This window comes from Chelonia mydas, chromosome 7, assembly GCF_015237465.2.
Source record: "Chelonia mydas isolate rCheMyd1 chromosome 7, rCheMyd1.pri.v2, whole genome shotgun sequence".
Taxonomy (NCBI): domain Eukaryota; kingdom Metazoa; phylum Chordata; order Testudines; family Cheloniidae; genus Chelonia; species Chelonia mydas.
This window is the reverse complement of record NC_057853.1, coordinates 31712749-31732296: the sequence shown is the minus strand read 5'-3', so window position 1 is coordinate 31732296 and position 19548 is coordinate 31712749. Positions and strand designations below refer to the sequence as shown.

At 57.0% G+C, this 19548-nt stretch overlaps 1 protein-coding gene across 2 annotated transcripts; it reads left to right on the top strand.

Annotated features, from left to right (window-relative positions):
• The first annotated feature begins 5241 nt into the window (after positions 1-5241).
• LOC102937000 (inositol-trisphosphate 3-kinase B) lies at positions 5242-16264 on the top strand. 2 transcript variants are annotated; one of them, XM_037905331.2, is made up of 8 exons: positions 5242-5433; positions 8405-8977; positions 12268-12352; positions 12628-12841; positions 13151-13355; positions 13766-13867; positions 14228-14299; positions 14684-16264. In XM_037905331.2, the coding sequence occupies exons 2-8, from the start codon at positions 8552-8554 to the stop codon at positions 14921-14923; spliced, it is 1344 nt and encodes a 447-aa protein (XP_037761259.1). In that variant the 5' UTR covers positions 5242-5433; positions 8405-8551; the 3' UTR covers positions 14924-16264. The 2 variants fall into 2 exon arrangements, with proteins under 2 accessions (XP_037761259.1, XP_037761260.1); XM_037905332.2 differs by having other exon boundaries at positions 5327-5433; positions 13766-13855.
• The last annotated feature ends 3284 nt before the right edge of the window (positions 16265-19548 follow it).

Genomic DNA, 19548 nt, shown 5'->3' with positions numbered 1-19548 from the left:
AGACAGGGACAGTGGAGGAAGCCCAAGGAAACAATAAGTCATTACTGGTCAGCATGATAGACAGTGGTCTCCACACACCAGCAGCCGAGCTGTTAAGGTTTTTCTAGGCATCATGCAAAGGAGAGTTTTAAAGAGGGATGAAGATTGTGTATGTGGAATACAGATTGTTTGTGTGTGTGTGTGAGAGAGGCATACTCTGGGTGTGTGTGCATGCCACAAAGTATGTGTGAGCGAAAGAGGTTTTGTGTGCATGTGTAACAGACGGTACATGTGTTAAAAAATGGTGTGTGTACACAAGTATGTGCATGACAGAATGTGTGTGTGAGATTGTGTGTCTGTGTATTAGACAGACTATGTCTAAGAGACACTGTGTATGGGACTGTGTTTGAGAGGTGAGTGCATGTGTGTGTGTGAAACAGACTGTGTGAGAAAAACAAAGAGAGTATGTGTGAGTTAGCCACTCTGTGTGAGATGGAGAGAGCATATGTGTGTGTAAGAGATTGAATGCTTGTGCAAGACTGTGTATGTGTGATATACAGTCAGAGATCATGGGCATGTCTACACCACAAAATTGTCAAGCTAATTTATGTCGGTATACAGCCACTGCAATAATTAGGCCATTTGTGCATGTCCACACTTTGCTCCTTGTGATGTGTCCTCGCCAGGAGCACTTGCACCAATTGAACTCTCAGTGTGGAGCATTGTGGGATGGCTTCTGAAAGGCAGCAACAGCAGATGTGAGCACCGCAATGTCTACACAGACACTGTGTCGATCTAACTACATGGACATTGACTCTATACCTCTTGTTGAACTGGGGTTATTAACGCAGAGGAGCGGGCAAGTGACGTCAACTGGAACAACATTTGAGTGTAGATGCTTACAGAGTTAGGTCAACGTAAACTGTCTTATGTCGACCAAACTCTTTAGTTTTCAGAGTGGTAGCCATGTTAGTCTTTATCAGCAAAAACAACGAGGAGTCCTTGTGGCACCTTAGAGATGAACAAATTGATTTGGGCATAAGATTTTGTGGGCTAAAACCCACTTCATCAGATGCATGAAGTGAAAAATACAGTAAGCAGAATATATAAGTAATTTCCCCTCTGCTGATACTCACATCTTCTTGTCAGCTGTTTGAAATGGGCCACCTTGATGGCATTGGCCCTGTTAGCACTGCAAAAGTAATTTTCCCTCTCTTGGTATTCACCCCTTCTTGTCAACTATTGAGAATAGGCCACTTCCACCTTAATTGAATTGGCTCGTTAGCACTAACTCCCTAACTTGGTAAGGCAACTCCCATCTTTTCATGTGCTAGAATATATATTCTGCTTACTGTATTTTTCACTCCATGCATCTGATGAAGTGGAGCCCAAAAAAGCCCATGGAAGCTTATGCCCAAATAAATTTGTTAGTCTCTAAGGTGCCACAAGGACTCCTCATTGTTTAAACTCTTTAATATAGATCAGGCCTCTGTGTTTGTGTGAGTGTGTACACACACGCACATGCATGCACACACGCATACACACACACATACGGAGTGTACACACACACACTACCTCCTGCTGTCTGGAATGTCAAATTCCAGGTGACATTAAACAAGAGAGTATTGGTTAGACAAGAAGATTAGGAGCCAGGATTCTATGTTCTATTCCTGTCTCTGGGTAGCAAAATTGCTTTACCTATTATTATTGTGACAGTACTTTAGAAGACGGAACTGAGATCAGGCCTCCATTGTGCCAGGTGCTGCACAGACCCCAAAGCAGATCAGGGCCCCCATTGTGCCAGGTGGGGCACAGATGCACAGTGAGAGGCGGCCCCTGCCCTGAAGAGCTCCCAGTCTAGATGGACAAAGGAGGGATTATTCTCCCTGTTTGACGGATGGGGAAGCTGAGGAGCAGAGGGATTCAATTGCTTGCCCAAGGACAGGGGTGCTTGTGGCAGAATCCAGACACCCTGAGTCCCAGTCTGGTGCCTTTCCCCAAGGCCACCCTAGGTGAGACGGTCCCGAAGTGGTGAGGACACAATGGGATATGGCTGTGAGGTCGTGGCAGGTTCCGGAGCAGCCCACGTGCTGGGCTGTGCCAGCTCCTTGGGGATCGGGCCATGGCTGCCCAGGTCTGGTCTCTGCCCTTCCTGCTGCACTGGGCTGTCCTGAGCGGGACCCTGACCCTTGGCTGGGCTGAGGGGCCCTGTGAGAAGCAATTTCGCATCAGGCAGGAGGGGCCTGGGGCTGAGGGCCGGGCAGGGAGCCCAGTGCAGGTGGTGATGGTGTGTGGGGTGGCTGTGGCTGTGCTGTACAGCCTCATCAAGGCTGTGGCATCGGATCCCGAGTGCGAGGAAGAGGAGGAGGCCGAGGAAGCACAGAGTGAGGTGAGGGTGCAGGGACGCCAGCCTGGCAAAGGAGGTGGGGACACCAATCTGACAAAGAGGGCAGAGCCCTAGCCAGGAATAGGGGCAGGCACACCAGTTTGGTAAAGGAGGTGGAGCCCCTGGCCTGGCACGGGGTGGGGGCGGGGCAACTGGCCTGGCAAAGAGGGGGCCGGGACCACCAGTCCAGCAAAGGGGGTGAGAGCCTACATCAGTCTGCCAAAGAGGACAGGGCTAAAGCCTGGAGTACATGTCCCTCGGCTGACAGCTTTTGCCATGTGGCTCCAGGCCAGTGCATCACATCACACACCCTCCCATGGTCCCTGTGTCCTGGGCTGGGATCCTCCTGACACAGGGGGATGGACTGCCTTGGACATCCCAGGCCCAGGCCCTTGCCATCCGCCTCTGAGATACACTGTCTGCTGGCCAGGCATGCAGAGAAACCATCCCTAGGGTCATCACAGCTGGAAACAGACGGGGATGGGTGGGGGGGCACATGACATGAGACAGCCACATTGCCCTTGGGCTGCCAGTGAGGGTTTGCCATGGGGTCCTTGGAGGAGCTGGGGAGACAGTTATACACGGCAGGGTGAGGAAGGATGGTGGGATGTGCGGGGCCACTATGTACTTCTATCCATCCATCTCCATACACACCCCTCCACCTATCCATCCCCCCACATCCCTCCATCTCCCATAACCATTCTTTCACCTTTCCCCCCCATGCCCATGCTCCCCTCCCATCCCCGCGTCTAGCCCTATACCTACTAATCTATGTATTTATCCATCTGTCAAACCATCCTCATATACATCCCCCTCTATCCATCCATCCATCCATCCATCCCTGGTGGTGGGGACTCCCCCAGGGGAGATGAAGTTGGAACTGCCCTGGCCCTGACCCCAGCTCTCTCCCCATGGCCAGGCTAGCGAGGGCTGCAGCACAGTAGACAGTGAGGTGGGCAGCAAGGCAGTGGCTCTGCCCCCGCGCCCTGCATGCACACCGAGGAAGGCCAAGGAGAGACACCTACGAAGGCTGAGCCAGATGGAGAGGGAGCTGCAGGGCTTCCTGAATGAGCTGCGAAGGCGCAGGGAGGCGCTGGAAACTCGGGGTCTGCAGGGGACTTGGGGGGCGCAGGGAGAGGAGATTTGCCCCCCAGAGTGGGACCTGGACAAGCTGCGTGTCACTGTCTATGAGATCTCAGAGGACTCTGACTAAAGGGGTAATAAAGGACTGGAAAGCCTGGTCTGTCTGATGCTGTTGCATTGCAGGGAGGTGGCTGGGGAATGGGATATGGGACTGTGGGAGACACAGGGGTCAAGAGGATAGTGGGGGAATCAGTGGGGGGAGGCAGGGGGCAAGTGGTAGGGGATTGGGATGGAGGATCAATGATGCAGGGATGGGGGAAGAGGGTGGAGGGGGACTGGGGTGGGGAATCACTGAGGGGTGGATGGGGAAGGTGGAGGGAAGACTGTATGAAGGAATCTAAGCTTTGAGATACTTGGAGAAGAAATTATGTAAAGAGGGATAGAGAAAAACTGAGACCGGGGAAGGGGGGGTGCATGGAGGGGGCTGAAGTTTATAAATCCAGAGAGAGAGAGAGAAAGAATTAATGAATAAAAGTAGAAATGAATTAGATAGATAGATAGATAGATAGATAGATAGATAGATAGATAGAGGGGGTGTATGGGGATAGATAGATAGATAGATAGATAGATAGATAGATAGATAGATCAGGATGGATGTGGGTGTGGGTATATATAGGGACAGCAGGATGGATATGGAGGTGGATGGGTGGATGCAAGGGCTTGCATGCGGATGGCTGGATGGGTGGAAAGATGGATATGGGGATTGATGAGGGGTGAATGGGGATGGGTAGATGGATGAGTGGCTATGGGGATGGATGAATGTGTGTGTAGCTCTCTGTGGGGCTAGGTGGATGGATGTGTATGTGTGGAGATGGGTGGATAGGTATGGGAATGGATGAATGAGTGTATATGAGGATGGGGGTATGGCCGGATGGATGGGAGTATATGGAGATAGATAGATGGGTGGGTGTATATGGGATGGGTGGATGGACAGATGGATATGGGAATGGATGCGTGGGTGTATATGGGGCTAGGTGGATGGACAGATGGATATGGGAATGGATGGGTGGATGTACATGGGGCTGGGAGGATGGACAGATGGATATAGGAATGGATGGGTGGGGGTACATGGGATGGGTGGATGGACAGATGGATATGGGAATGGATGGCTGGGTCTATTTGGGGCTGGGTCGATGGATGGGTGTATATGCAGATGGATGGGTGGACAGATGGATTGATGGGGGTGTGTGTTGATGGGGTGGTTCTGGGGGTGGGTGGATGGATCTATGCCTAGCGTTTGGTGTTCAGCTATAAGGGAATTAAGAACATAAGAATGGCCCTAGTGGGTCAGATCAAAGGTCCATCTAGCCCAGTAGCCTGTGTTCTGACAGTGGCCAGTGCCAGGTGCCCCAGAGGGAATGAACAGAGCAGGTAATCATCAAGTGATCCATCCCATTGCCCATTCCCAGCTTCTGGCAAACAGGCTGGGGACACCATCCCTGCCCATCCTGGCTAATAGCCATTGATGGACCTATCCTCCATGAACTTATGTAGTTATTTTTTGAACCCTGTTATGGTCTTCGCCTTCACAACATCCTCTGGCAAGGAGTTCCACAGGTTGACTGTGCACTGTGTTACACTTGAAGCTGGTTCTGGACTTGCTCAGCTCCGATCCATGCCTGGTTGTGGTTCCCTCCCGCGTCTGGCCCCGCCCCCATACACTCAGCACCCCCCACACCCAATCACAGCCGCCCGCCAGCGCCCCCTCCAGGCGCAGCGTCCCCCACCCCCGCAGCTCCCCCGGACCTGGAGGGAGTCAGTCCCTCGGCTGAGCAGCAGAGGGCAGTGCAGGATTAATTTTCGGGGGGCAATTTGTCAGCCATTCTCCCTCCCCCGCCCCCGCCATCCCCGCCCTCTCCTTGCCGCGGCCAGGCTCGCAGCGCCGGGATGTCTGTGCCACACTAGCCCGGACCTCGGCTCGGAAGGTAGGGGGACATCGCGCAGCGCGGCTGGGAGGGTCCGCGGCGTGGGGGCAGCTGCAGTCGGGGGAGGGGAGGTGCCCCCTCTGCTCTGCCGCAGGACGCTTCCCCTTGGAGCCGGGATGGGGCATGGACGCTGCCCCCCGCCCCGACCCGCGGGAATGCCCTGGGGGTAAGGGTCACTGCAGCACTTCCTGGTCCACATGGCGGGAAGGACTCCACCCCCTACCCCGGGATCGGGCGGGGCGTGGGGTCGGGTCTAATCGATTAGAACGGGGGGAGAGCTGGGAGCCAGGACTCCTGGGTTCTAGTCCCCACATCCGATCATCCTCCTCCTCTCCCCCAAACCCATAGAGCCCCCTTGGGACAATGAACCCACTGATGGCTGCAGCTGCCCATGGGATTTTCCATGCACACAAATGATTGTGGAAGGGCAGCAGGACACCCCCTCTCCTCATCCCTTTGTGCATCTCCGGGGCAGGGAGAGCTCCCCCCCAGCCCCCTTTACACACACTCCGCACACCCACAGCATCCCCTAACAATATGCCATTCTCTGCCCCACAATGGAGTCTAGTGGGTAGAGCAGGGCGTGCAGAGTGAGCAATCCCCGCCTCCTTCACCCCCTCCTGTGCGTCCCTTCCTGCCTCCCAGCTGTTGCCCTATGGCTACAGGCCAGCAGGCTCCCTTCCCCCTGTGCCCTCAGCCCTGGGCTGGGATTCAGTTTGTTCATCTCATTCCCAACTCCCTTCTGAAAAGCCCCAGGAGGCTCCATGGCGTTGGGCCGGGGGCTCCTTGCCAGGGAGAGTGCTGGGCCTGGAGCCAGGCTGGACAACCCTGTTGAGAGCCAGGGGATGGGGTGGGGTGGTGGTGGTGTTTAACCCACTTTTCCCTGACTTCCTCACTCTCCAACATGGGATGGGCGAGTGGGAAAGTCCCATGGAGGGTCCCAGCTACTCGTCCCCCATCTTGGACCCAGGACAGTGTTGGTCCCTGTGGTCCATTCCCCAATTAACATTTCAATTAACAAAGAGCTAAGGATCGCAGGCCTTCCCCCAGGTAGAACGTCCCAGTAGATCCCAGTGTGCCACAACAGATCTCATTATATCGCAGCCCATATTAGTAGAGCTCCGTAGATTGCAGCAGATCCCAACACATACGAGCAGGTCTCCATAGATCCAGCAGATCAAAATGGGTCACATCAGAAGATCAGATCATAATAGTTCCCACAAGGGTGTAAAATATCACTAGATCATCCAGTCTGTCCTCCTCTGTATCATAGGCTATTAAACTTCTCCCAGGTACCTCTCTGTCGAGCTCAATGACTTAGACTGAAGCATTTCAGTCCTCACAAGACCAAACTGTTGAGCCCCAGGCAGAGCACAGGACAGAGCTGGATGTCATCAGTGTCTAAGGCCCCTGTGGTGGCAGGGAATTGGTGAGGTGAGACATAGCCAGATAATCCCAGCAGACACCCCAAAGACACCCCTGCCAATCTGATCTCTGGGGAAATTGCTTCCCAACCCCAAATCTGGCCATCAGTTACACCCTGAGCATGGGAGCAAGACGTGCCAGCCAAGCAGCGAAGACAGAGGAGTCTCTGGATCATCTGAGACCAACTGTCCACCCCATACAGTGTCCCCTCTCCATCTGTGGCCGATCTCTGATGCTCCAGAGGAAGGTGATTCCCCCCCTGCCCCCACCCTGAATCCCTCTGTTCGGTTGTGGATTGTGGGGGAAAAATTCCTTCCTGACCCCAGCAGGTAACTGGCTGAAGCCCTGAAGATGAGATTGGAACACATCTCAGCGAATCTCACTAGATCATAGTAGACCACAGTGAGATTACAATAGATAAAAACAGATCCCACAGATCTCCGTAAACCCCAGAGCAGAACACAACCCATCTCAGCTGATCTGTGGGGACATTTCAGCAGGCCATAGTATATGACAGTAATTCTCAATAGATACCAGCAAATCACAATACATAACAACACATCTCAACAGGTGTCAGTGAACTCACAGCACATTTAAGTAGATCACAACCTCATTGGCTTTCAGCAGTTCACAAGGTCCACACCACATCATAGTGCTTCACAGCAGAGCTGCATGGATCACAGGAAATCTCAGTGGCTCTCAGCCTCTCAAAATTGGTTCCCACAGGTCCTAAGAGAACACAATAGTAGATGACAATCCATCCCCATAGAGCTGACCAGACTACAGCAGATCACAGTACAGCCTGAGAGACCATGCTAGATCCTGGAGTAGATCACACACTGGTTGAACGTTGACTGACATAGGTCACAAGCAGTCACACTAGATCATAGTGAATCAAAAGTGACCACCTGCAGTTAGGAGTCAGGACTCCAGGGTTCTTTCCCCAGCTCTGGGAGGAGAGTGGAGTCTAGTGGGTTAAAGTGGAGGGGAGGCTGGGAGCAGGACTCCTGAGTTCTGGATCGTGGAGACAGACCCCTCACTATGCTCTGTGCCTCAGTTTCTCTCCTGGCCAAATGGGGAAACATGGATTGGTCTGTGATGCTGCATCTCCTGGAGAAGGGGGATCCTGGCATCCCCAAGATTAGGGTGACCAAATAACAAATGTGAAAAATTGGGATGGGTTGGGTTAGGGCCCTGTGCGGGGGTTGGGGGGGTAATAGACAAAAGTGCCTGATATCGGGACGGTGCTGATAATGTCGGGACGTCTGGTCACCCTACCCAAGATGGGCTGGGCCTGTGGGGATGCGGAGCTGGTTAGGAAAATTCCCTCACAGCTCTTTTCTGTTCTCTCTCTTCCCCTTTCAGGCTGGTTGTGAAATCACTGCTCTCCGGGTCCTGGAGTGCATGCCAGGCAGAGACCACAGGCCTGGAACTGGGCTGGCTGGGGGAATGTAGGGGGAAGGTGCTCCTATGGGCTGTCACCAAGTATCCCCCCCGCCGCAGAATATCAGATTAACCCTCCCTCTCTGTGCTATTTTCCCCACAGAACGGTCTCCACCCTTTTCCAGCAATGCAGCGCCCCAACCCGCTCCCTGTCGGGCTCCCCGGGGCAAGGAGATGCCACCCGCCGTTGGTCTGAGCTGAACCCCGAATTGGAGTGCCCTGGGGAGACAATCTAGGAACGGGATCAGCCATGGATGAGCTCAATGGCATCTCCCAGGCCCTGGCTCAGGGAGGGCAGGACTGTCCTGCTCCCTGTGTGGCAAAGGAGGGTGCCTCGGGGGATCCCGAGTGGAGAGAGGAGCTGATCCAGGGCCCAGGGCTCTCCATGGATGTGGGGGGAGAGGGGCCGGCCCTGGATGGGGCAAAGGCATCTCCTGAGGATGACTCTCCAAAAGGAGTCCAGGCCCCATCTCCTCATGGGACCAAGGGGAATGCAGGTCCCCCAGAAGCCCCCAAGCTCCAGCACATGGCCATGAAGGGCCTTAGCAGTGGCCACGACCGCTCAGTCTCCAGCTCCTCCACCTGCTCCTCCTTCGAGTCCTCGCAGGAGTCCGACGAGGTCTTCAGTGAGGAAGAGGAGAAGGGGAAGCCTGGGCGGAGGAAGATGCTGAGGAAGGTGAGACAAAGAGGGCAGGGGGTGGAGCTAAATGCTGCCTTTGGTGTGTGAGGGTCTGACCAGGGAACCAGGGCTGGAGTAATACGGGGCTACAGATTGGGATTGAGGGGCATTGGCAAAACTGGTGGGGGAGCCCAGGGCTGGGATAGCAGGGGGCTGCAGGTCATGATTGAGGGGTACCAGCTTTTGTAGCACCCTTAGGTGACTCTCAGACCCCTCCCCCCCAGCACCTCAGCCCTGGCTGGAGCTGGAGAGGCGGGTGGGAAGAGCGGCCCCTTTCCGTTCCCCCCGCATCTCTGCTGCCTCCCACGCCTTCCTGCCCACAGCCATGAGGTTGGCCATGCTGCAGGCGTGGGTGGGAGGAGGTCCCTGGGCGCATTAGCTTCACCCTTCCCGTGCAGTGACACTCCCCTACACACACACACACACACACACACACACACACCCCCATCCCCATGGGGATGGGTCTGTGCAGGTTACTGCAGAGATGTGGTGTGGTGCTGTGTTGTGCATGCTGCACAGAGGAGTTATTGCATAGAGGCTGTGTTAGGTAGGGGTTGTGTGGTGTTGTGATTGCACTGCACAGAGCAGAGGGGTTGTATTGTGTTGGGGTTGTGTTGTGCATCCTGCACAGAGGGGCTGTGTTGGGTAGGGGTTGTGCTGTGCATGCAGGTTGCGTTGTCTTGTGTTGTGTTGCGGGAGAGGGGCGTGGTGTAGGGCTTTATTGAGTTCATTGTGTTACTCGGGGTTTGCCTGTCTCTCCCTGCTCAGTCTCTCAGTATCTGCAGGAGGATTCCCCTCTGGGCTCTGACATCACTTCCCCTCCCCAATGCGGTTTCCTCAGCACTGGCTGAGCAAATGGCCCCCCCTCGGGCAAGTCAAGAGAGTAGGAAACGGTTGGGGGGAGGGTTGGCTGGCTTGGCAGCTGCAAATAGGGCATCCCCCTGGTAGCTGGATCAGTGCCGGGTCCTGCTTCCTGGTGCCATGGAGGTGGGGGCCAAGCAGTGATTAATGAGGGGGAATGCTGGCTGCCCTTAAAGGCCCCCACGGTCCCCTGTAGCCAGCACCAGGGCCAAGGGCTTTGTTCCCTGCCCATCCCCCTGGACTCATGCCAGTCCCTGTCTTGGAGCATCGGTGCCAGCTGCCTGCTGGGGGGAGGGGCAGGGAACCTCCCTCCCCCGCCTTCTGCTCCCTTCCCATCCTGAGCAGGCACCTGGAAAGTCAATACCGCCCTTGCATCTGCTACCCCAACCCTCCATTGCCCTGGCCTGGGCAGGGAGGGGAATGGGGAAGAGCAGGGGCCTCGAGACTCCATTTCACCCCCCTCCCACCCCCGGTGTGGGGTAGGAGAGGGATATGAGGGCACATCCTGCTCCAGCCTTTCTCTTAGTGTGTCAGGGAAGGAAGGGGGGGGGGGGGGGGAGATGTAGAGGGGGACCCACGCCCCCTCCCCCACCAGCACCCAGCTCAGCCCCACCCACTCTGGACACTCAGATTTGGACAGATGGATTCCCCAGGGATCTGCTTGGGGAGGACTGGCTTGGAAAGGTCCCCCCCGGCCAGAATTCCCTCCCTCTGCCTGTGCTCCCCATGTCTCATGTCTCCCACCTCCCCTGCCCGCAGGAACCTTCCCTGCTCCCCGCCTGGCCTGTGCTCCCCAGGACACCTGCCTCCTCTGCTTCCAGAGTCTACCCCCCGACTCCTTCCCAGCTTCCCCCACCCCCCGAAGGGTTAATATGACTCCTGGCAGAACCAGGGCCTGGCTGGAGCCGACTGTTGTGGAAAAAGTGAGCTCTTTTGGGTGGGTGCCAGGCCTTGGGTTTCCTCTGCAGCCTGCAAACCGGCTGGGCGCGGGCGCTGCTTGGAGAGGGGCCAGCGCCCTGCCTGGAGCGCACAGGGCACCCACATGATTGCATAAGTGTGCCTAGTGCAAGCTCTTCCCGCAGGGCATTGCAGCCAAGCTTCAAGGCTGGGATCAGTGCATGGCACATGCAAAGAGTGTGTGTGTGTGTGTGTGTGAGTGAGAGAGAGAGAGAGAGAGAGCAGCAATGCATTGCAGCTGGCTCCGTGTCTCTGCAAAGCATGCATATGCAGCATTGCTCCATACCTAGGGGTTCGTTGGCCTCCAGGGTGCATGTTTACATCACTGCAGGGGTCTTGGCTCCAGGGCTCTGCAGTGTGTGCACAGCATGCCAGTGTGAGCAACAGGGCATGATGCCCAGCTCAGCCCCCCTGCAGTTTGTGTGTGTGTAGCAGTGCATCACACCAGGCTGTGCAATGTGTGAGCACACCAGACCCACTCTGCCTGCAGTGTGTGTAGTGTGCGTGCATGGCAGCTGGGAGCTCCCTTCCTGTGGGCCTAGGGCTGCCAAGGTTGCTGAACTGAGATTGGAGTTGCTCAAGCGTGTCTGTGAACACACACACATCCAAGAAACAGCCCCTCCACCTCCTCGGCAGAGCTGCCCCAGCCCCCCTAGCATTACGGGAGACTGCCCAGCCCAGGCCAGAGGGTGCACGCTTGGGGGAGCAGGTGTGCTCCCATCCCTCATGCAAGCACCACCCCCTCCCTGACCCCCAGGCGTGTTTTAGCAAGGCGGCTGCAGCCAGCTCTGGTGGCAGGAAGGACGGCTGAGCCCCAGCACCGGAGTGACTCAGCGCCAGGCAGCTCACACAACAATGAGGCTGAGGCAGGGACTGCCTCGCCTGGGGACACCACAAGCTGGAGATGCGGCCGCCTTTCGGATGGTGCACACGGGCTGTTTAAACAGGGCTCCCTTTCCCATTGCTGAGAGGCAGCCACCTCTGAGGTGGGGCGCAGGGACTTAGGGCGTGTCTACACTGGCAATTTACAGCACTGCAACTTTCTCGCTCAGGGGTGTGACCCCCCCCCCCCCCAAGCGCAGCAAGTTTCAGCGAAGTACCAGTGTAGACCGTGCACCAGCGCTGGGAGCTACGCCCCTCGTGGAGGTGGAGCTCTCTCCCGGCGCTGCGTCACGACCACACAAACCATGTTAATGCCCTGCCGCTGTAGACTAGCCCTTATACAGTGATCCTTCCTCTGGCACTGAGCTGTAGCCATCTCTGGGATGGGGCACGGGGGCTGTTTAAATAAGGATCTTTCACCCAGTGCTGAGATGCAGCTACATCTGGGGTGTGGCTCAGGGGCTGTTTGTGTGTTAGGAGGCCTTGGCCAGTGCTAGGATGAGAGTCTCACTTTCAGAGGGGGAGGGGATAATAGACGGGGGGGGACAGTCCCTTGCCAGGCTGACAATTGCCTTGTTTCCCTTTAGACCAAGTCATGGAAGACATTTTTCACCATGGTGCACTGGTCCCTGCGGCGTCACAGCTCCTGGGTGCAGCTGGCAGGGCATGAAGGTGAGAAGGGGTTTCGGGGGGCACTCCAGGCCAGCTCCCTACTGCAGAATGAGAATTGCTGGGTTCTCAGGCCATTTTAAGGTGATGTGGATGTCCAGGTGCCTGGGGACAGTGGTGGCCTGGGGAACTCCTTGCCCCTGGCTCTCAGTGTGGCAGCATTATTGGCCAGGGGAATTCCCTGCCACCAGGTATTGCCCAACACCCATTTGTTCCCAACTAGCCCCAGGATGTCAGGGTTCCTGCCTGCCCCTCATTACCATCACCCCTTTCCTTAGGTAACTTCAAGCCCAGTGAGGGGGGCCAGATCCTGAAGAAGTTCAGCACCGTGGAGAACACCTGCCTGGAGGCGCTGATGGGTGATGCACTGCGGCCCTATGTGCCTGCCTACCACGGTGTGGTGGTGAAGGACGGCGAGCACTACATCCAGATGGACGATCTGCTGCGTGGCCTCGACGCACCCAGCATCATGGACTGCAAGATGGGGGTGAGGTCAGTGCAGTGGATGGGGGGACATATGCCTGTGGAACCCCCTGCCGCTGGAGAGTGGAACAGATGCCCCCTAGAGGAGAAAGGGCCTCTGTGCCATTCCCCACCCAAGCCAGCTGGAACTCCACTCTGGAGCCACATAGGAGGCGGCTCCCCCTAGAGGCACAATGCCCCATGTTCCTTTCCTGCCCCCCCCCCCCCCCCCCCCCGAGCCAGCCAGTCCCCCTGCCTTGGGACCAAATTGAAGCTGGCACCTTCTAAAAGCAAAAGGCCCCCACGTCCCATTCCCCACCCCTCTGCCTTTGCCCATAGGACATACCTGGAGGAAGAGCTGACCCAGGCCCTACTGAAGCCGACCCCCCGCAAGGATATGTACCAGAAGATGGTGAAGGTGGATCCAAGCGCTGCTACGGCCGAGGAGCACAGCCAGAGGGCGGTCACCAAGCCCCGCTACATGCAATGGCGTGAGCACATCAGCTCCACCGCCTCCCTGGGCTTCCGCATTGAGGGCGTGACAGTGAGTGAGAGGAAAATAGGGGCTCCCAGCCCTACAGGGGCTCAGCTCCAGGCTGCAGCTCCCTGTATAAACAGCCCCCATGTTCCACCCCAGCGCCAGGCGAGGAATCCCTGTATAAACAGCCCCCGTGCCCCACCCCAGAGGAAGCTGCATCTCAGCATTGGGAAAGAGATCCATGTATCAATAACCCTTGTGCCCCAGCTCACAGGTGGCTAATTTTCAGCACCAGGCGAGGGAGCCCTGCGTAAACAGCCCCTTTGCCCCACCCTAGAGGTGCTGCATCTCAGCACCAGGCCGGGGGGCCCTGTATCAACTCCCGAGGCAATTGCATATTCGCACTGGATGGCTCCTGTATGGGGAAGTCTCCCCTGGGCTGCCTGTCCGCCTGAACCCTGCCATGTGTCTCACAGATAGAGGGGGGAGCTGTGCAGAAGGATTTCAAACAGACCCGGACCCAGGAGCAGATCATCGACACCTTCCTGATTTTCACCAAGAAACAGGGGAGTATCTTGGTAAGAGATGGGCACCAGATCCCACGGGGTCACTGCCTGGGCCCCTGTCGCCCACTGCGTGGCACTGTGGGAGTGGGGAGGCCAGGGAGGGGCAGTAGGTGATACAAGGCTGGCTGGTGGTGTTTGGAGAGCAATAGGGGAATTTCGGCTGAGTCTTGGGGCCGGCTCACAGCGGGCTTGGACTAAAGCTCAGGGGCCACAGGGCAGTGTGATCATGCTATGCTGGACTTGCCCTCAGGCAGAGAGAGGCAGCTTGGTTGTCTGACCCGCTCCATACCCCTCTGCCCCAAAGAGCAGAGACCCCCCCCCTCCCTCTCTTGGGTACCCTCTGACCGCCTCCCCCCCATCTTTAACTTGCAGAGTGCCTACCAGAGCCGCCTGGAGAGCATGCGGAGCGCACTGCAGGAATCAGTCTTCTTCCGCACCCATGAGGTGAGTCGAGAGGAACCCAGGCATTCAGGAATTTCCCCTCCCCCAGCACAGTCTGAGGGGGCCCACAGCACCAGGTGCAGGGCAAAGGAACAGGTTTGGCAAAGAGAGGGAGGAGGGAAAAGCACCCCCCCGTAGAGCAGAGGGGTGTGGGCCCAAACCTACCCCCCTAATAAGGTGATAACCCCCCACGAGCTACGAGCCTGAACCTCCAAGAGGGGAAAAGGGATCCCCCACAGCAGTGTCCCATTCCCCACCACCCAAGTCAGCCAGCGCCATGGCCTGGGGCTGGATTGAAGCTGACACTCCCTAGAGAGAAATGCCGTTTCCCATTCCCCACAGAGCTGGTGGCCCCTCGCTACAAATGCCCCTGATCTCTCCCCCCAGATCATTGGGAGCTCGCTGCTCTTCGTCCACGACCGCCAGGGCCGGGCCAACGTGTGGATGATTGACTTCGGCAAGACACTGCCAGCGCCACCCCAGCTGGCCCTGTGCCATGATGTGCCATGGACCCGGGGCAGCCACGAGGATGGCTACCTGATCGGCCTGCACCACCTCACCCACACCCTGCAGGCTGCGCAGCAGAGGCTGGGGCCAGAGGAGATGCCAGCCCCCAGCAAGCCCTGAGGCTGGAATGCCACAGAGCCCACTGGACTGGGCAGCCACCTCCTCCGTGAAAGCCCCAGAGCTGCTCTTACCCTGAGCCTTAAGTTGTGGGACCCTGAGACACCTCATCTGGACGTGACTCACCCACCTCCTCTCTAGGGCCATTGTGGGGGAGCTGTGTGGGGCTCCCCAGGACCCCAGTGCATCTCTGCTGGCATAGATAGAGCCTTGCCCCATGAGGCAGGGGCTCAGTGGGTCTTTCCTCCATAGGACACCCCAGGAGACACCACCACACTGAGGGTGCAGTGTAGCCATCAGCCCAGCCTCTGAAATCTGGGCCCCGGCTTTCAGGCAGAAGGGCCATGGGTTCCACAGCCCGGACTCATGCTACTAACTCGTAACAGTCAGCACCAGGAGAGGACGGGCGGTGGGGTCAGGGCCCAGATTGGCCCTGCTTCCACCAGCAGCCACAGCCCGGGTTGCCTTTAGTAGCAGTTGCCAACAAGCACCAGGTAGTGTTGGCCATGGATCTGGTTGTCCAAATTGAGGGAGGGGAAGGGCGGAGTCTAAAACCCCCTTGGGCACCTGGAATGAGAAGGAGATTCTCTGCTGTAAAATCAAGATGACAGCACCCCACTGCCCCGGGCTATGCTGCTCTGAGCAGCCTTTACAAGCCCCCTGTGCTGAAGCTTGATCTGGATTCAAAAAACCATGTTCTGCAGTGTGCAGATAAACTGCTCCCGTGCCCCACCCCAGAGGTGGCTGCTTCTCAGCACCAAGCAAGGGGTCCCTGTACAAACAGTCTGCATGCCCCACCACAGGTGGCTGCATCTCATGCTGGGAGGGGGAGAGGGGAGTTGGACAAACAAAAAGGGGTGGGGTGGAGGTGGAATTTGACCAAGAAAAACTGGATCAATTAAAGCCCCAGCCTGTTAGCTAGGAGGATCCGGTGCTGCTCCAGTTTCAGGGGATCAGAAATTAGGGCAGGGTTTAAATTGAAGCCTGAGCAAGTTCTGTGATTGTAGAACAGGAAAGAAGGATGCTAGTTTTCCCCATGTTGCTTTTTCAGCCACAACAGGAGGGGTCACACCCCATGGAGGGAAATTAATGAGGTGTCAGTTCAGCCAAGCAGGTGCCGATCACCTTACCCCAGGGGCTAGAGTTGGCACCTAAACGGAAAGTGCCAGGAGCCCTTTGGAGGAGGAGTGGCACATCCCCACACCCCTGAGGTGCTGTGATGCAGGACCATAAGGACCAGGGATGGTGGCATAGGGGCAGGTGGCCCCTTCTGTGGAGGTTACATACCTCAAGCCCAGCTCGCTGCATCATCTCCTTAATAAAACCGTAGTGTATCTTAACCCAGCAGCAGCCTTTCAGCCCCTGCTTTCTCCTCCCTTCGTAGAGGCGCCTGAGCGGGAATTGTGGAGGGACATTTAATGAACAGGTGGTAAATCTGAGCCCAGCTGTTCTGGGGGAGGGGTGTGTATATGTATACTCATGTGCGTGCATGTGCAGGGTCCAGTGGTTAGCACGCAACGGGGTTGGGAGTCAGGACTCCTGGGTTCAAACCTTGGCAACAGCTGTGGGCACAGAGCTGGTGGATACACACTTTCCCTACCCTCTCGTTTGCACAGGCATGCTTGTGCGCACACCACAAATTGCACGTCAACAGACTCAACTCCACTTTCTAGCCCTTGTCAGCCACCCAGCTCCCCACCGCAGCCACATATCTCAATCTTATCTCAACCCCATGTGCTGTCCCTCAGCCAATCATCTCCCCACCCAGCCTGTGTCTATCATATCTCACCGCCCAGGACGCACCCTCAGAGATTGAAGGGGCGCACGTCTGCATGCACCACTAGCCCGTCCCATGCAGGGGGTGGGTGCTGGGGGGCCCCCAGCTCAGTGCAGCTGGGAGGATGGGAGTTCGGGCCCTTTGTGGAGCAGTGTGTGAGGATTCCCCCTAAGTGTTGCTCAGTGTTTGCATGTGGGGTTCCCCACAGGCATGGGATGTGGTCAGGGCTAGCTAACATGCCAGAGGGTTCCCCACCCCGTCACCATGGCTGCCAAGGCACAAACAAACCCTGCGCCAGCAGCTGCCCAAGGGCAGCCAGGAAGGGGTGGGGAGCAGCCAAGGGCTCCCTTCCTGCAAGTGCTGGGGAGCCAGGACTCCTGGGTTCTATGCCTGCCAGGGGCAGAGGTCCAGGGGTTAGAGCAACAGAGCTGGGAGCCGGGATTCCTGGCTTTTAGCCCCACCTCTGCTTCCTTAACCAAGTGCTGTCCTCTGCCCCGGGCTGGAGTGGGGCCAGCTCTCAGCCCTGGCTGTTCTCCTGCCGTCCCCTGCTGGAGACAACACCCCAGAGCCAGACACCCCCGCCCATCCTGCTGCCCCCCCCCCACCTTTAGAGCTGCAGGGGGGTGGGTGGCAATCACAGGCTGTGTCGCCATGGAGACTGTTGTTGGTGCTAAGGGTTACAGCCTGGGGAGAGAAAAAAACTCCAGGGAAACCAGCTCATTCCAGAGCTGTGCACACAGGTGCCCCCCTGCGGCCATCAACCCGCCTCTGCACGGCTGGCCCAGGCCAGGGGGGAGACAGCTCCCCCCGGGCACAGCGTGAGCACGCTCCACCTGCCGTGTCTACCTAAACCATCTGAGCTCCCAGCGCTAAAAACTTCTTGCCCCCTTCAGGCTCAAGCCTGCTTTTCCCAGCCCCGGGGGCCATTTTCCTCCGGCTGCCTCCCGGTTTAAAGGTCCCTGCCTGGAAAGGGAAGTCGCTTCCACTGAGACAAAGGCCACAGAGAAAGGAGCATAAGGATTTCTGGGACCAGAAAGGACCCTGCTGGGCACCGTGTCTGATCTCCTGCCTAACACCGACCAGAGACCCTATCCACCCTCCCTCCACTCACTGGGGTATCTGGGCCCCTCGCCATCTTTCCAGGATTTAGCCTCAGCCCTCTGGCAGTGCTGGTGGGCACTACAGGCACGGAGACCAGAAAGCACTTCCCAAGCCTCCCAGCCTCTGGTATGTTATTGACCATGATGCAGTTACCCCTTGCCAGTCTCTTCCCTAAACTGATCACGACACAGGACTGACCCCTCCCACCCTTGATTCATTCAACAGGACACTTGGTACATCCACACCCATGGCATGGGAGTGCGTGTTACACCCTGAAAGCCATAGACCAGGAGAGGGGAATCACCCTTAACCAAGGGAGGATAGAGGCTATGACACACTGCTGCAGTTTCTTACCACCACTGTAGGGAGCAGGAGGGGGGCTCTGGGAGCTGAAGCACCCACACAGGGCAGACCTGGATTTCTAAAGTGGGGGTGTTGGTTTCTCCACGCCCGTGTGCTGAACTGGGGCCTCGGCTTGTAAGATTCTTGCTGCTGACAGCACAGTAGAGACAGGAAAGATGATAGAAGGTGCATGGCCCCCTTACCTACTCCCACCATGTCCAATGCCCCCCTGGCACCAAGCCAGAGCAACAGCCACCTCCACCGTGCCAGCCTGCCACCTGCTGAGAGTGGGGGAGCAGCGGGGGGATAGCCAGCCCCAAAGCCACCATCCAGCCAAGGCCCACAGCATAGAACACTGCTGCTCCCCCTGGTGGCTGAAGCTCAGTATTACACAGACAGGGGGAAGAGGGGTTCTAGTGTTGGACTCCCCTTTGTTCAGCTGGGTGAAGGGGAAGGTGCAGGGCCCCTCCACACCATACTTGCAAGCCCTCAGTCACCTTCATGCACTGACAGAACCATGGGGCACCCCCCTTCTGTTTGCCCCTGGCTTCCCCGGAAGCTGACTCTGTCCCAAAGCATGGGCCTTGCCCCTCAATGCAGAGCTCCCCAATGCCTGAGACAAAGGCAAGATGGGACCCAGGAGGCAGAGCTGGAGCAGTTCAGCCTGGGCAAGATGCAAATGTGGCCTTTAGGGGATAATAGCCTACGACCACTGCCAGCTGACAGAGAAGCTCCTTTCACTCAATTAGTACAAGCCTGTTCTAGGAGGCTGGGGGTGCTAGATTTGTTTTGTGCTTGCACCCCCTTAGGGATAAAATAAGCCAGGCGCACTGGTTTCCACTGGCTGGCAGGTCTGTAGGGACCTTTCTGCAGTGCTCCAGGGAGGGATACAAATGGGAGAGGGGGTGCAAGGACAGTTTGAAGCCCAGAACACCTGCCTTACAGTGACAGACTAAAGTAGCTCAGGCTAGTCGGTATCAGCAAGAAAAGGGGAAGCGGGTGACTCTTTCAAAGCAGCTCAGTGCCACCAGCCAGTACCATGTGCCAGCGGCTGCACAGCCAGCTCCACAACACAACAAACCGGCAACTGGGATGGCACGGGTAGGAGCAAGCAGGGCATTGCTAAAGATGGGTGGAGGGAGAACGTAGCTCCTCATGTGGGCACTGCCAGCAGGGGGACAGGCATCTGGGCCCCCCACCCCTGAACAGGGACACCATCCCCCCACCCCAGGCCAGGTGAGGCGGACGGTTTCAGCTGAGGATCTTGTTACCCCACAATCCCCTCCAATGCCAGCAGCTGCGGAAAGAAGGGGACCAAAGGTCCTTATTCCCTGCGATCTGATGCCCCAGGCCCCCGCAAAGGCTGCCTGGGACATGGGGCTGGAAAAAGCCGGGCCAAGGGACCAAG

Excerpts from the sequence above, each read along its gene's own strand:
- LOC102937000 (XM_037905331.2), top strand. The coding sequence starts at position 8,552 with ATGGATGAGCTCAATGGCATCTCCCAGGCCCTGGCTCAGGGAGGGCAG. Across the intron at positions 12,353-12,627 it reads GCAGCTGGCAGGGCATGAAG|GTAACTTCAAGCCCAGTGAG; the intron begins GTGAGAAGGGGT and ends CCCTTTCCTTAG. Across the intron at positions 12,842-13,150 it reads GACTGCAAGATGGGGGTGAG|GACATACCTGGAGGAAGAGC; the intron begins GTCAGTGCAGTG and ends CTTTGCCCATAG.